The sequence below is a fragment of the Physeter macrocephalus genome, chromosome 2 (assembly GCF_002837175.3).
Source record: "Physeter macrocephalus isolate SW-GA chromosome 2, ASM283717v5, whole genome shotgun sequence".
NCBI classification, from domain to species: domain Eukaryota; kingdom Metazoa; phylum Chordata; class Mammalia; order Artiodactyla; family Physeteridae; genus Physeter; species Physeter macrocephalus.
Window position 1 is genome coordinate 104,314,297 of NC_041215.1, and position 15,911 is coordinate 104,330,207.

Sequence of the window (15,911 nt, forward strand, 5' to 3'; positions counted from 1 at the left end):
AGACATCTGGCTTCAGTGGCTTTGTGTTTTAAATAGATGCCAGATTTGGGGGGTGGAGGACAACATGGGATATGGATCACTCTGGAGGAACACTGGCCTAATGATTTATTGTAAGTAAATTGTGTGCCCAATTGCTTCCAGAGTTTAAAAATTATCTTTGCTGCTATATAATGCCTTTGATTTTTCTATCAACTGCAGCTTAGCTCTTTTTTTAAATATCAAAAAAAAAATGATGTACAATGTAGCTTTATTTACCTTGTCTTTTACTGCATATGGAAAATAAAATTTTTTTATTGAAGTATGGTTGATTTACAATATTGTGTTAGTTTCAGGTGTACAGCATAGTAATTCAGTATTTTTGCAGATTATATTCCATTATAGGTTATTACAAGATAATGGGTAAAATTCCCTGTGTTATACAGTAAATCCTTGTTGTTTATTTTATATATAATAGTTTGTGTCTGTTAATCCCATATTTCTATTTTGCCTTTTCTGCTTCCGTCTCGCCTATGGTAATCACGTTTGTTTTCTATGTCTGTGAGTCTGTCTCTGTTTTGTATATTTGTATTATTTTTTTAATTCCACATATAAATGATATCATACAGTATTTGTCTTTGTCTGACTTATTTCACTTAGCATAATAATCTCTAGGTCCATCCACATTGCTGCAAATGGCAGTATTTTATTCTTTTTTTTATGGCTCAGTAACATTCCATTATGTGTATATATACCACGTCTTCTTAACCCAATCATCTGTTGATGGGCATTTGGGTTGTGAAGCTTAGCTCTTGAATGTGCCTATAGACCAAGAGTTCTTGGCTTGAAATCATTGTGTTCTTTGAGCACCTATCACAAGCAGAGGATATAAAAACTGTTTACAGAGAGAAAGTACAAATAGCTGAGTTGTAAGACTACCTCAAGACTATCAACCAAGTATCCCAAGTAGCTAACAAAAAAAAAATCCGACTTTGTGGATTGGGGGACCAAAATGTCAAACAACGCTTCCTTCTTGGATGGGGTCCTTACTTCCAGCATGCATTTGGCAGACGGTGCCTCTCTCTAGGTTCCTTGATTAACAGAGTTGGGTTTTTCCCCTTCAGGTAACCTGTGTCGTTGCACTGGATACAGGCCCATAATCGATGCATGCAAGACTTTCTGTAAAGTGAGTAGAAAGGAACACATTTTTGAGTATATTTTTTCCTCAATGAAACAAAATGGTGTGGGTTGGCAGGTGTGATTCGGAGAATAGCCCATTGTCACTAATGCAGGGTTACTTCTTATCTCAAGGTCCGTAATTGCTGTTTGTTACTTGACCTTGAGCAGGGTGCCTATCCTGGTTCATTGAGCTTGCCCTGGTAGCCACACAGGAGCACCTGAGCACTTCGACACTGGCTGTGGGTCATTGTTCCAAGGGGTCTTAACTGACCTGCTTGCCTGGGTTGGGCACCCTGCCCCGCTGCTCCTGCAGCCCTCTGAGCACACCCCTATCACAGCGCTGGGCACACGGTGGTGTAATCGCCCATTTGCTCTTCCGTCTGTTCACCAGAAGGTGGTCTGCTTGACGCAGAAGCTGAGTCACTGTGCACCAACGGAATAGGCACTCAATCGATGCTTGTTGAATGAATAGATGAACAAACAATGTTGAAATGAGGGACATAAGACGCCCTTTGGAATTTAAATGATGAAAGCAGTGTATCGTAAGAACAGAGTGATAATAATAATACTTGTTATTGTTAATATTTCTTTCTTAATAAATTATTAATAAGAAATTATTTCTTGTTAATGAAATATTAAATATTAAATCACCATTATTGATATTTATTGCCATGTGCCAGACTTTGTTATAAGATCTTTACAGCCTGGTGACTATAGTAATAATACTGTGTCGCATACTTGAAATTTGTGAAGAGAGTAGACCTTAAGTGTTCTCACCACACACACACACACACACACACGCACACACGCACAAATGGTAACTATGTGAGTTGATGGATGTGTTAATTAACCTGGTTGTGGTCATCGTTTCACAAAGTATACACATGGCAAATAGTCATGTTGTACACTTTAAATATACACAATTTTATTTGTTAATTATATCTCAATAAAGCCGAAAAAATATTTAGTAGAATCAACAATAAATTCTTGGTTATTTGTTTTTTTCACCCCCTAGACTTCTGGCTGCTGTCAAAGTAAAGAAGATGGGGTTTGCTGTTTGGATCAAGGAATAAATGGATTGCCAGAGTTTGAGGAAGGAAATGAGGTCAGTGAAATGTAAATTTTTTATAAGATTTTCTCAGGACATGAGTAGAGACCAACTTACCTTTAGGAAGACTAAATGGCTGCGTAAGGTAACTAATTTGAGGTGTGTCAGCATGCCCCCTCCCCCATTCTCACCCCATCTCTATCAAAAAAAAAAAAAAAAATCTAACAACTTCATCCCTCACTCCTGATGTTACTCTCGGTCACGTCCAGCTACCCACAGGAGGCAGAACACATTGATCTCTTAGTTTAAAAAAAGCCTTCTTCAAGTCTTTTTTCTAGTGGAGATGTTAGGGAAATGCAAGGGCAGGGAGTGATAAGCGAGGTGGCAATTCAGGGGAATGTTCTGGTTATCAGTTATGTCTCATGCTGCTGCCTCCTGTGCTCCCCTCAGACTCGAGGAGCATGTGCAGGGGCTGAGGGCTTTGGAGGCCCTGCAGCATCTGCGCTGAGATGCTGGCTACCTGGTCTGTCCTAGAGCCCTTGGCTTAGAGCCCAGGTACCATGGCTGACCAGTGGGGTTTTTTGTCTGTCTGTCTCTTCTCTGCCTATCTTCATCTGACCTTATTCCACAAAGGATTTAAAGTAGGGAGAATTGCCTGATGACAATAACTTCTGGTACTTTCTCTTTTTAAGACAAATCTAAAACTCTTCTCAGAAGAGGAGTTTCTGCCATTGGATCCAACTCAGGAATTGATATTTCCTCCTGAGCTAATGGTAAGTAAGACAAAGTTGAGCTCATCCTAGAGGAATTCACAGTGAAATGCCAGGAAGGATATTTGCTTATGGATCCTCTCTAAAGCTGATTGGCGAATAGGTAATATCCACCTGCCTTTCTCAGTCCAAGGTCTAAAGAGTATGGGACCAGGGCAGAGATGGGGGAATGAGGGTGGAGTCACCACCAGGGGACAGTTGAATGTAAGAAGCAGCAGATAGTATCTATTAAAAAATGTCCTGAAATGACATCACAGCATCTGTAGATTTAGACATGTTTTCTATTTCCGGTTTTGCTGAGTTTTATTCTTCCATTAAATGTTTTGACGAAATTAAGCATGTAAAGTATTTTTAAACATTGAAATGGATTCTTTTGAGATATAAAAGCACCAAAGGGAGATGTATTAGAATAGTCTCCAGAAGGAGTAAAATATTGTCACATTTTATCTTGTACTCTGATTCCTAGTAAAGCTCTACTTTTAGGTGACATTTTATTTTATTTTGTTTTTTATTTTTTTCCAATGGTGATTTTTTTTTTTAATATTTATTTATTTGGTTGAGCTGGGTCTTACTTGCAGCGCGTGGTCTCCTTAGTTGTGGCATGCAAACTCTTACTTGTGGCATGTGGGATCTAGTTCCCCGACCAGGGATCGAACCTGAACCCCCTGCATTGGGAGTGCCAAGTCTTATCCACTGCGCCACCAGGGAAGTTCCACTTTTATTTTTTAAAAAGATCTCTATCTCCTTTCTCTGTTCCTGTAAAGACAGAGAAGAAACAGCTGGAAATATTCTCATGAGATGATCTTGAATCTTTATTGCTTTTTCAATAGACAATGGCTGAGAAACAACCACAAAGGACCAGGATTTTTAGTGGTGATAGAATGACATGGATTTCTCCAGTGACCCTGAAGGAACTTCTAGAAGCCAAAGTCAAGTATCCCCAGGCCCCGGTTGTCATGGGGAACACCTCTGTGGGTATGTAGATCCCCAGGGACTTCTTATGAGGAAACTGAGGAAAAGGGCTTTGGGGAGGAGAAAACCTCGTATATGCATGTTCTCAGAAAAAGCAGTCTGAAATAACATTTTGCATCATTTATACTTGACTTCCCTTGAGCACTGCTCAGGAGACTTTTACGACTTCCATCACATAAGTGAATTCTTATTGCCCTAACCGGAGCAGCGCGCAGAGCTGTACCCAAGAGGCCAGCTCCGTAACAAATTAGCAGCAACAGCTCCAGTGACAGCTGTCCTGCCTTTCCATGCAGAGACTGATCTGGGGCTTGTACTTGAAATTACTGTTTCCTTTCTCAGTGGTGTCTCAATGGCCATAATAGGTTTTCTTAAACTTCAGTGACAGGCTCTTTCTATGGTGTCCATTGTAAACTCAGTTTGACTGCCTGCTTCTTTGAGGAGTCTCCTAGAGTCTTCCCAAGGAGAATTTTGAGTATGCCACGAGTGGTCTTGGACGTGTCTGCCACGTTTTAAGGCTGACGAGTCCAAAGAGTTCCCCAAGTTTAGTGAAAATCCACCCGTCCGTTCTGTGTGTGTGCGATTTGGCAATGAACAGACCAATAGATATGTAATTTTTATATATTTAAAGACATCAGTTTTAATCACAATTTCAAAATTTAAAAGGCAGTTAGCCCCCCTTCATCTTAGTCTGCTTATTTTTTTTTCCCTAATCTTTCAGGGCCTGACATGAAATTTAAAGGCATCTTTCACCCAGTTATAATTTCTCCTGATAGAATTGAAGAACTGAGTGTTGTAAACTATACAGATAATGGTGAGTTCTTAAGGTCCCTATTTTCTTAGTTAAAATGCATTAATCAGCTTATTTGCTTTGCTCAGCAGACAAGCAAAAAAAGTCTTATTCGTAATTATAATATACAGAGAGATTCCCTTGTAAGGTGAGAAGACTCTGGAGGAGGCTCAGGGAAGAATTCTCTATTATACGAGATACTAATTGTCTGAAGAGTCGGATTTTCACTGAAGAACTTTTATGTCTGCTGTATGAGGGAAATGTAACAGCTCTTCAGTGAAGGGTACTGTGCTAAGTGCTGGGTAGAAGATAAAGATGAGAGTCTTTTCTCTCCAGAAGCACAGTAGTAACCAAACAAGTTTACGTATTAAGCAGCTTACAAACTGGTTTTTCCATTTCAATAAAGGAAATTGGTTTAATGACAGTGATGAGAAGCAGTGAAATGTGGGTTTGGAGTCTGGTTCTGGAATCCAGTTCCTGACTATGTCATATATTAGCTGAAAAGCTTAGTCAAGTTACTTAACTGAATCTCAGTTTATGTGGGGCTATTAATATTTCAAAGCTTTGTTAGAATTCAAGAAGATTCTGTGAAGCATTCAGCATAGTGCTTGACACAGTGAGTATTCAGAAAATTTAGCCTCCATGACCTGCATCACTCTCACCCCCACCTCTGTCACCAACACCATCACCTCCTTCACCATCGTCATTACAACCACTGTTAACGCCTCCATTACCAACCACTATTCCCACCGTGACCACCAGTAAGCAGGGTAGCATGTATCTAGCATAAAGATCCCATATCTGTAGTCTAAAATCTAATGGACATTTCCAGGTCAGCAATGATCACACTGCATTATCTACAAATGATTTCATTTCAGGACTGACCTTAGGTGCCGCCCTCAGCCTGGCTCAGGTGAAGGACATCCTGGCTAATGTGATCCTGAAGCTCCCGGAGGAGAAGGCACAGATGTACCATGCTCTCTTGAAGCATTTGGGAACCCTGGCTGGTTCCCAGATCAGGAACATGGCTGTATGTATCTGACGACAGTAACATCTAGTATGTGTCCCATGAATGACTGTCCCTGATAAATCATGACATTTTCACTCTTTTGGAACAAACAAAAATAATAGTTTTCCAAAGTCTTTTTGCTTGATTCTTATTTTACCACTTGTGTCTTTATAATTACATAAGTGGAGTGAAAATAACCCATTATTTTAAAAAGTCTTTAGGGGGCCACATAGTGAGCAGACATCCAGATTCAGATCTGAACCCCCTCCTGGCCGTGGGCAACTGTACCCTCAACTTGCTATCAAAAGGTAAGTGACAGCTCCTTCTTAGGGATTATTAAACCCTGTTCCTCCTACCCTTTTGCCTCTCTAGGGATGCAGGAAGTCCAGTTTTGAAAATTACTATCCTTTATAATATTATTAATTCCTCTGCCTTTCTGGATGCTTGGAAAGTTGGTCAGTCTGGTCCTAAATGCACACACACCCAATGTCTTCATCTCTTTCTTTTTGAGGACTTGTGCTAGATGTTTTCCCATACTGGTCACCTGACATCGACCAGTGTTGGTTAGTGTCCCAGTGTGATCTGAATAGTAGAGAGAACTCTAGGCTATTGACAACGATTGGGCCCCTTTGCCAAAGACTTTCTCCAGGTGGTACAGGAGTGTGTGACACCCACGTCATGCTATGTGCTTATGCTCAAGCTGACATTGATGGAAGCCTACAGACCTTTTTCTATTGAACAGTGGTTGGGCTTCATTCTATATTAATTAATTAATTAATTATTATTATTATTATTATTTTGCGGTACGCGGGCCTCTCACTGTTGTGGCCTCTCCCGTTGCGGAGCACAGGCTCCGGACGCGCAGGCTCAGCGGCCATGGCTCACGGGCCCCGCCACTGTGTGGCATGTGAGATCTTCCCGGACCAGGGCACGAACCCGTGTCCCCTGCATCGGCAGGCGGACTCTCAACCACTGCGCCACCAGGAAAGCCCCATTCTATATTTATTTACTTGAGTTTTGTTTTTTGAAACTAAGTCCAGGACTTTTCAGTTATTTCTTTTATTCTAACTTTGTCGACAATTTTTAGGAAGTTTTCACTGGTCCTCTATACATCTGTTGTTTTTTTTTCATTTAGAAATATGCACTAACTTTCTGTTACCTGCATTGTTAAATGCCTACTCTTCATGTCATCTAAACCACAAAATTATCTTACGGAAGAAGATGTGCATTCAGTTATCAATTTAAGTAACATCCTTTAAAAAAATCATTTATTGAGAAACAGGTTTTGTGATGTAAATATGAACATCAAAAGCTTCTTAGCTTTATCCCAAAGTCCTACTTCATTATAACTTTAAACAGTTCCTCCCCCCGATATACTGCTTAAAGAACAGAAATTCTTTTGGTGCTGAGAAAAGATATAAACAAATAAGACTGCATCCCACCAGTATAAAAATTCATTAAAGGCAATTTATTTATTCACTACTGTATCAAGTAGGGTTCTTGGTTATAAATAAACATTTGTTGAATGACTTTATTAGAATATCAAAAGGGATATTAATGTCCTCTCCCTTCTTACAAAGCTCAAAATGAATCATGCTGTTCAGAAAGAGTGCTAAGGTCCAACTCTACCTGATCTCTGGTCTACTCTGCTAGATATTTTTATTTATAATCAAGCAAGGAAGGAAAAAAAAAAAAAAAAAAAAAAGGTGGGCCCTAGATGGGAAGAAACATTGCAAGATGCCATTTCATGGTGAAAGATTTTTAAACATAGGAAGAGCGCTTTTTTTCTCAAACAATAAATTTCCTGTGATATTTGGTAGAATTATTTCCCAAGTTTGGGGAGTCTGATTGTTTAATAGAACAGATTCCAGGGAAAGTGCATTTCTTTCCACAGAAGGAAAACGACAGATTCCTTTAAATGAGCAGTTTCTCAGAAAGTGCCCCAGTGCTGACCTTAAGCCTGAAGAAATCTTGATCTCAGTGAACATCCCTTATTTGAGGAAGGTGAGAATGTCCTTTCAATTTCTTGGTTTTACTTGTGAGTGCACAGCTTGTTAATTCCAACATAGGGTGGGTTAAGAAAAGGTGTTGAGTGTTTGCAGTGGAGAATATGAGGATTTGTGAATAGTTATGTTTCACTGTGTTCTATACGCCCATCATTGCTAGAATCTGGAGACCTTTGACTCTGCCTTCCTCCCCAACCCTGCCTGCCACCTCTCTCTCACTCTCTGTCTCTTTCTCCCTTCCCACCTTCCCCCCACCCAAACCAAACTCTAAAGTTACTTTCTTACAGATTTTTAAAAATTCTTTGTCCCATGAGGCTTTTTCCTAAATAAGACTTAAAACTATACTTCTACTTGTATCTTGAGGTTTTGAAGAGGCTATAAATTTGCAATAGAACTTAATGGTAAGAAGAAGGGCTTTGGAGTCAGATTCAAGAGTGAATCCTAGTTTTAGACCTACTTTGACCCTGAGCTCATTACTGAATCACTCCTAATTACAGATGCCTCATCTGTAAATGTGAATAATCAAGCTTGCCTTGGAGGGTGTATGTATTTGCTAGGGCTGCCATAATAAAGAACCACAGCCTGGGTGGCTTAACTACGCTGTCACTCGTGGAGGCTGGAAGTGTGATATCCAGGTGCTGCAGGGTTGGTTTTCCCTTGGCTTTTCTCCTTGGCTTTTAGATAACTATCTTCTCCCTGTGTCTCCGTGTGCTTTCCCCCTGTTTGTGTCTGTGTCCAAATTTCCTCTTCTTGTGAGGACACCACCATGTTGCATCATCACCCACCCTGATTATCTCATTTTAACTTAATCACCTCTTTAAAGACCCTATCTCCTGATACAGTCATATCCTGAGGTACTGGGAGTTAGGACTTCAACTTATCGATTTTGAGGGGACACAATTTGGCCCATAACAGAGAGTGTGACAAGGGTCAAATGAGGCAACAAAGACAAACTGCCTTGTGCACGGTTGTCCCTCAGTGTGTTTCTACAGGTGCCACTTCACTTTTGCTTTCAGTGGGAGTTTGTCTCAGCCTTCCGACAAGCCCAGCGGCAGCAGAATGCGCTAGCGATAGTCAATTCGGGAATGAGAGTTTTTTTTGGAGGAGGAGATGGCATCATTAAAGAGTTATCCATTGCATATGGAGGCGTTGGTCCAACCACCATCTGTGCAAAGAATTCCTGCCAGAAACTCATCAGAAGGTATGGATTCATGTCCTTAGTCTCCAAGTAATAGAGCAGCTCTTTCTGTGGTGTCATGTAATTACAAGAAGAAAAATGTTTACTACCTTTCTGTTTAATGACATGGAATTCCAGTAAGATCTCATGATTATTCCCATGTGTCTTAGTGAATTCCGAAGTGGGCACCATATAGTGTGTGTGTGTGTGTGTGTGTGTGTGTGTGTGTGTGCGCGTGTGTGAACCCATCTCCCAATAGTATATAGACACAGTAAGCAAAATGAGTAAATCTGCATTCTTTATTGTAAGAGAATAATTTACCATTATGAAAGATAGATTATGGGAGTTTGTTTTATAATAACTTGCTGAATACACGTGCATACCTTTTTTATTTCTATACGTAATACTAGTCGCCAATATTTCTTGAGCATTTACTAGGTACCAGTTAACATTTCAGAAGTAATAGACTAACGATTAAAACCACGATCTTGATTGAACCACACTGCCTGGGTCCACATCTCAGTTCAACTCCTATAAATTATGTGATCTCTGTCAGCTTACTTAATCTTACAGTACCTCAGTTTCCTTATCAGTCAGGGAGATAATCACACCTCATAGGACAGTTGAGAAGATTAAATGAATGGATACATATAAGGTACGCAAAACAGAACCTGGCATGCAGTAAACGTTCTAGTGATATAGGGAGCAGTTACTCCCGGGCTGAGGACTTAACATGAGTTGTCATTTCTTTCTCACGACCATTCCAGGAGCTGTGTTCTACCATTACTGCCCTTTTACAGATGATGAACTGGTGGGCCCAGGCCAGACACCTTGAGAGTGGTAGACTGTGATTTGAACTTGGGTTGCCTGACTCTGGAGTTTGTACTCTTTTTCTCCTGCATTAAACTGTCGCTATTTGTCTTACAAGCTCACTGAGCCTGTGAAGTAGTGAGTCCTGTTGGGCTAGGAGTCTTCTCGTTTGATGCCCACAGGCGCTGGAATGAAGAGATGCTGGATGCAGCTTGCAGGCTGATTCTGGATGAAGTCTCCCTCCCAGGCTCAGCCCCAGGTGGGAGGGTGGAGTTCAGGAGGACTCTCATCATCAGCTTCTTCTTCAAGTTCTACCTGGAAGTGTCACAGATTTTGAAGAGGATGGTAAGTGGAACTGACCATGTGTTACCTTTCCCAGTCTTGAGGGCTCTGGGGATACACAAAGTGGCGGCCACAACTCCCTGCCAAATAGCTGTAGAATAGAATAGAAAAGACAACCCAAATCGGAGACTCATGGGCTTGCTGGGCATATGGCAGGCCGTCTTTTGATGGGGTGAGTGTTTGGGGAAGAATGGTGGGTAGAGCACAGAGTTGTGTGGGGTTTGGTTTAATACCACTCAGTTATTTTGTTTCTGACCTGTTGTATGTCTCCATGGTGACCAGAAACTTGTTAATGATTTGAATATATTTTCCCTTAGGAAAGCGTTTCTTCCACCTGTCGAGGTTTACCTTTGTACATTTGGCTTTCTTCTCTGGGTTCAGCTTTGTTTTCTCTCACTTGTAAGATGGCAATGGCAGCCACTCCACAAGGTTATTGAGAAATGGGTCACCATAGGAAAAGGCTTCATATGGCCCCTAATGCTTCAGAGAACCATGGTGAAGACTGCCTACTGGTAGTCATAATCACAGTAGTAAGCATCCGGGCATTCTTTCACCTGGCCTCCCTTATGACAAACAATTAGAGTTATAAGACTGTTGGCTAGGGAGGATACAACTGAAAAAAGTTTGGAATAAATTTGCTAGACCCAAAGGGAACTTCAGCCATATTGGTTCATTAATCCCAAGCTACAATCAGCAGACCAAACTAGGCTAGAAGCCAAGAACATTCCTCATGTGGTATAGAAATTAGTATGATCACTTTTTTTTTAAAATTTATTTATTTATTTTTGGCTGTGTTGGGTCTTCGTTGCTGCACGCGGGCTTTCTCTAGTTGCGGTGAGTGGGAGCTACGCTTTGCTGCAGTGCGTGGGCTTCTCACTGTGGCGGCTTCTCATGTTGCGGAGCACAGGCTCTCGGCACGCAGGCTTCAGTAGTTGTGGCTCGCGGGCTCTAGAGCACAGGCGCAGTAGTTGTGGCGCACGGGCTTAGTTGCTCCGCGGCATGTGGGATCTTCCCCGACCAGGGCTCGAACCCGTGTCCCCCTGCATTGGCAGGCGGATTCTTAACCACTGCGCCCCCAGGGAAGCCCTAGTATGATCACTTTAAATTAGAGGCAGAGTTCTCTCTTATCATTGCTTCTGAAGGTATCTTCTCATTATACATGAGAACTAAGAACCAGAACAGTTTGTATCAAAGTTTTTAGAATAGCAGCTTGAAATCATATATAAGTGACATATTGTCACTAGGTAATCAAAAGAGAAAAAGTAATAAAGCCAACTATAGACTCCTCCAATTAATAGCAAACTAATGCAATTTATTGGATGAATCAAATGATATAAATTACAGCTTCCATCTTGTAGTCTTTTACCTTCTATTCAATTTCCTCTATTAATATTCCTCTGCTATTAAAAATAATAGCCTTTGTTGGCTTTAATTTTCTGTTAAAAATTTTAAATTGTAAAAAATAACCATTAGGTGCACTGTTTAAAGTCTTGCCTAAGAACCAAATGACCCACTTTTCCTCAGCTCTAGGAAGTGTTCCTCCTGGGGCCCCAGAATGCTTACTGCTGTGAGGTCATGGCAGAGATGCAGCCCGCTGCATTTTCTCCCTGATTGGCCAGGTGGTACAAAGCAGAGCTTGATGCTCGTTTGCAGTGGTGTACCTTGGCTCTGACTTTTTCCTGGTTTAACTCCTCTCTTCCTTTCCACTTATTTACTTAGCTTCTACTTTCCTGTTTTATTGGTTTGTAAGTCCTCAGATCATTTAGGAAGGCATGTGAAAGTATCATAAGAAACATAAAGATATTGGGAGTCAGTAATCTACTGTTTTCACGTGGCTCTTCATAATATGTGGTCATATGTGTAGACCTTCCAGAGTGTGTGTCCTGGAGGTCAGGGAGAACCCTGCTTCTACTTCCAGGATTCTGAATTATGCAAGTACTTAACAAATGTTAGACTTCACAGTAGAGCTGCTTGCTAAGAGCCATGCTAGCGTCCCTCCCAAGACCATTCTGGCATATTTTAAATATCTATAGTGGTTCTACTTTTCAGGACCCGCTTCACTATCCTAGCCTTACAGACAAGTACGAGAGTGCTTTAGAAGAGCTTCATTCCAGACATCACTGGAGAACATTAAAGTACCAGGTTAGTGGCTTTTTTCTTCTCTTAATTCAGAGGTCCTGGGCTAAAGCTTCTTCACTTACCTCTCAGTGATTGTCAAGACGTATTAGCCCTAGCTCTCCTTCTGGTGAACCCACAGCCTTCTTTACTGTTAATTAAAATTTCAAAATCAATGCAGTATTGTGATTAAAAATAAAGCTAGCAGTGGTAATTTTTTTAAATGTCTGTTTTCAACTTGAGGACTGTGTGTTTTGTTCTGTGGCCTTGTACCACTGACATGAACAAGCTGCCTAGTTTGCCACATGCCCTTGCCCTTGGCATTGTGGAAGTCAGAACACAACCAAAGTCAGAGCTGCTGATTTATTTTGTTTGAATGTGGAGATACTCTGCTCCCCCAGTCCGCACTCTCCAAGTGTTTTCTCTGTGAGTTAGAGTTTTAGAGTTGAATCAAACGTAAGTTCTAAGAGCTAATTTCAAGGTCTCCTAATGAAAGCTGCCTATTAGAACACAATTCCTCATGACTTTCAAACAGAATTTTCAGCTACAACATCATAAGCGTATCGCCTGAAGTCCTCCTATTGGTAAACTGGATAAGATTCAGTGCTTTTCCTTGAAATTGTTATCAAGAAGCTTTACCTTGAGAGTTTCATTAAGTCAGAGCATGAAAAGGCTTTTTTTTTTTTTTTTTTTTTTTCTTTTGTGGTACGTGGGTCTCTCACTGTTGTGGCCTCTCCCGTTGCGGAGCACAGGCTCCGGACGCGCAGGCTCAGTGGCCATGGCTCACGGGCCCAGCCGCTCCGCGGCATGTGGGATCTTCCCGGACCGGGGCACAAACCCGTGTCCCCTGCATCGGCAGGCGGACTCTCAACCACTGCGCCACCAGGGAAGCCCATGAAAAGGCTTTTTAAAGATTCTTTTTGAATAGATTCAGTTCATTGGATCTATTGTTAAATTGAGTTATAAAAGCTTACAGTATGTCATAACAAACAGTTCCCTGTTGGTATATATCTCTTCAGTTTTTAGGTTCAATATATTCAAAATTCAAATATGCCAGACTCCATTGAAAGTGTTGAAAGTGATCATTTTGAAAGTCAAAAATAGCTTCCCTCTTCCCCGGTGTAAAATACGACCACTGCAACATTTGGCTTATTTATAAATACCCTAACTTTGCCCTGACCATGGAATAAACTTCAACAACCACAGGAGCAACAACAAATTAATGGGCTTTCAAATCATCCAAAGAAAAGTGATAATCTTCACATAGTTTGTTATTATAGATTGCAAGACCAAGTTTTGGAAGTAGTGTATCTCTCATATATATGTTTTATTTTTGTTTTTCCTTTGGGTTTTCACACATACACACATGGGCACGGACACACACACACACACACAAATACCCACATTGCTAGAGGAACTTCAGCAGTCATAACCCACATTTTTTTTTCCCCAAGTCAGTTAGTTTGCTTAAAAGCCTTTTGACAGAGATCACCAGTTAGAGGAGACAACACTCTTTCCTCCATGGTATCTTTAGCCGTATAACAAGCACAAGCAAGTAATCAAATACAACCTCTTTCATTAGTAGATTCATCACAACTGACTTTTTTTAAAAAAATGTTATAGGTTTAGCTAAATTAATCAATTTTATATTTATAGATATATATATGAAAGATATATTTTTGGATTTATCTCCAACCTTTTGGCAGGCAGGGCTCACAGCAAGGTTTCAAAATGCTTTTTTCCCAAAGCAGTGATGTGTTTCAGTATTTATAGTAAAAAGTATTAATGTCATAGAAAACTCCCAGAGCCTATGTAGAGACCTATGAATGAGTTTCCTTAGTGTCTAAGCTTATGGATTACCTGGAATTTTGCTCTTCAGGATAGAAAAAATCTCTTTGGATTAAAAAAAAAAAAGATGTGGGTGATTTTTCATTCAAATGTTGTTCAAATGGAGAACTCAACACAGTATTCTAGGGCAGCACTTTGGGGGCATTACACAGCGGGAATCAATCCTTACCATCTGAAACAAACTGGACCTGATACATTTTTTTCTTTGGATCACCACCTCAGCTTCTCAGAGAAGAGGCAGAAGAAGCCTGCTGAGAGCACTTGGCCGTGAGGATGGGGCTGGTGTGCCTTGGGGCTGATTCAGATCCCTGTTCATATTGCCTGAACCCCAACATGTAAACTTTTCTCTAATTTCCCCCCTTCCCCTACATTTGTGGCCTAATGTCCACCTTTATTTAACGGTGCCTAGGCCAAGTTCTAAATTATTTTTCTTCATAATCTTCTGCTTTCTAGTTTATAAAGTCAGGATGAACACAACCACCACAAAACAAAACACAAAGACTTAGCCAATATTCCTTTTTGGTGCATTGTCTTGTACTAACTACGGAATTGAAGTTTACATTTAAGTGAAGCAAATATGGGCTTTAAAACAATAAATGTTTATCCGTAAGTATATATTTTACTGTAAAACAGTAAATTTTATATGAAATAGGAATAAGTTCAGAGCATCCTACACATATGTCTTATGCCAAATTCATTTGAGAAATGACTCTACTTTCTACATATAATTGTCAGGGAAAATTTGGCTGATATTTTACTTGTTGTCATTTATAGTATAAAAACAATAGGGTTGGGCTTCCCTGGTGGCGCAGTGGTTCAGAGTCCGCCTGCTGATGCAGAGGACACGGGTTCGTGCCCCGGTCCGGGAAGATCCCACATGCCGCGGAGCGGCTGGGCCCGTGAGCCATGGCCACTGAGCCTGTGCGTCCGGAGCCTGTGCTCCGCAATGGGAGAGGCCGCGACAGAGAGAGGCCCGCATACCAAAAAAAAAAAAAAAAAAGCAATAAGGTTTTTTTCCTCATTTCTCTAATAGCCAATAAAAATGCTGAACGCTTTTTCAGACTACATGTGCCACTCTCCTTTTCCCTCTGACAGATCAGAGGTTTCTCCAGGTTCCTGCCTAGAGAACCTCTGATCTATCTCAAGCTGAAGGTTTATTTTTTGAGTCCCTCAAGTAGGTTGGCAGTGACTGACAGCCATTCTTCTCAGGTCTCGAGAGCAGCAGAGTGGCTTGGGGAGGTGTCTTTCCACAGATACCTTTATGTAAAGTTCCCATCGTAACCATGCTGGCTTTCCTCCATTCATGGTATTTGGTAAATGGAATCCAAATGTTCAGAAAGGCAAAGAAAGCAAAGCACCTGCATGAGAACAAAACATGACAGTTGATCAGTGGGATCCCAGACAGCTAGGGTCTTTCCCTTCCATTCTGTGGAGCAAGAGCCTCAGAGCACTTTCGTTGAACCAAGAGAAGCTTTTTTTTTTTTTTTTTAGCGGTACACGGGCCTCTCACTGCCGTGGCCTCTCCCGCTGCGGAGCACAGGCTCCGGACGCGCAGGCTCAGCGGCCATGGCTCACGGGCCCAGCCGCTCCGCGGCACGTGGGATCTTCCCGGACCGGGGCACGAACCCGTGTCCCCTGCATGGGCAGGCGGACTCTCAACCACTGCGCCACCAGGGAAGCCCCCAAGGGAAGCTTTGACTCTGGAAAATCTGCAGCTGTGATTGACATGAGCTACCACTCTAGGTGGAATCAAACATCTCATGTATTGTCAATATGTAATAAGTAGGCTTTCTCAAACTGCACATTCTGGGAATCAAATACAAATGTATTTACTTTTTAAAAATTTCTCAGATGCCTTGCATGAGACTGAGC

At 41.2% G+C, this 15,911-nt stretch overlaps 1 protein-coding gene across 1 annotated transcript in view; it reads left to right on the plus strand.

Moving 5' to 3' along the window:
• The window catches only part of LOC102992680 (aldehyde oxidase 1), a 72,840-nt gene that overhangs the window by 13,560 nt on the left and 43,369 nt on the right, over positions 1-15,911 (plus strand). Inside the window, exons 6-16 of the mRNA XM_024124762.1 lie at positions 1,101-1,162; positions 2,171-2,260; positions 2,896-2,976; positions 3,804-3,948; positions 4,664-4,756; positions 5,611-5,762; positions 5,956-6,049; positions 7,636-7,745; positions 8,764-8,948; positions 9,917-10,079; positions 12,126-12,218. Coding sequence (XP_023980530.1) covers positions 1,101-1,162; positions 2,171-2,260; positions 2,896-2,976; positions 3,804-3,948; positions 4,664-4,756; positions 5,611-5,762; positions 5,956-6,049; positions 7,636-7,745; positions 8,764-8,948; positions 9,917-10,079; positions 12,126-12,218 — 1,268 coding nt within the window. The remainder of the gene's footprint in view (positions 1-1,100; positions 1,163-2,170; positions 2,261-2,895; positions 2,977-3,803; positions 3,949-4,663; positions 4,757-5,610; positions 5,763-5,955; positions 6,050-7,635; positions 7,746-8,763; positions 8,949-9,916; positions 10,080-12,125; positions 12,219-15,911) is intronic.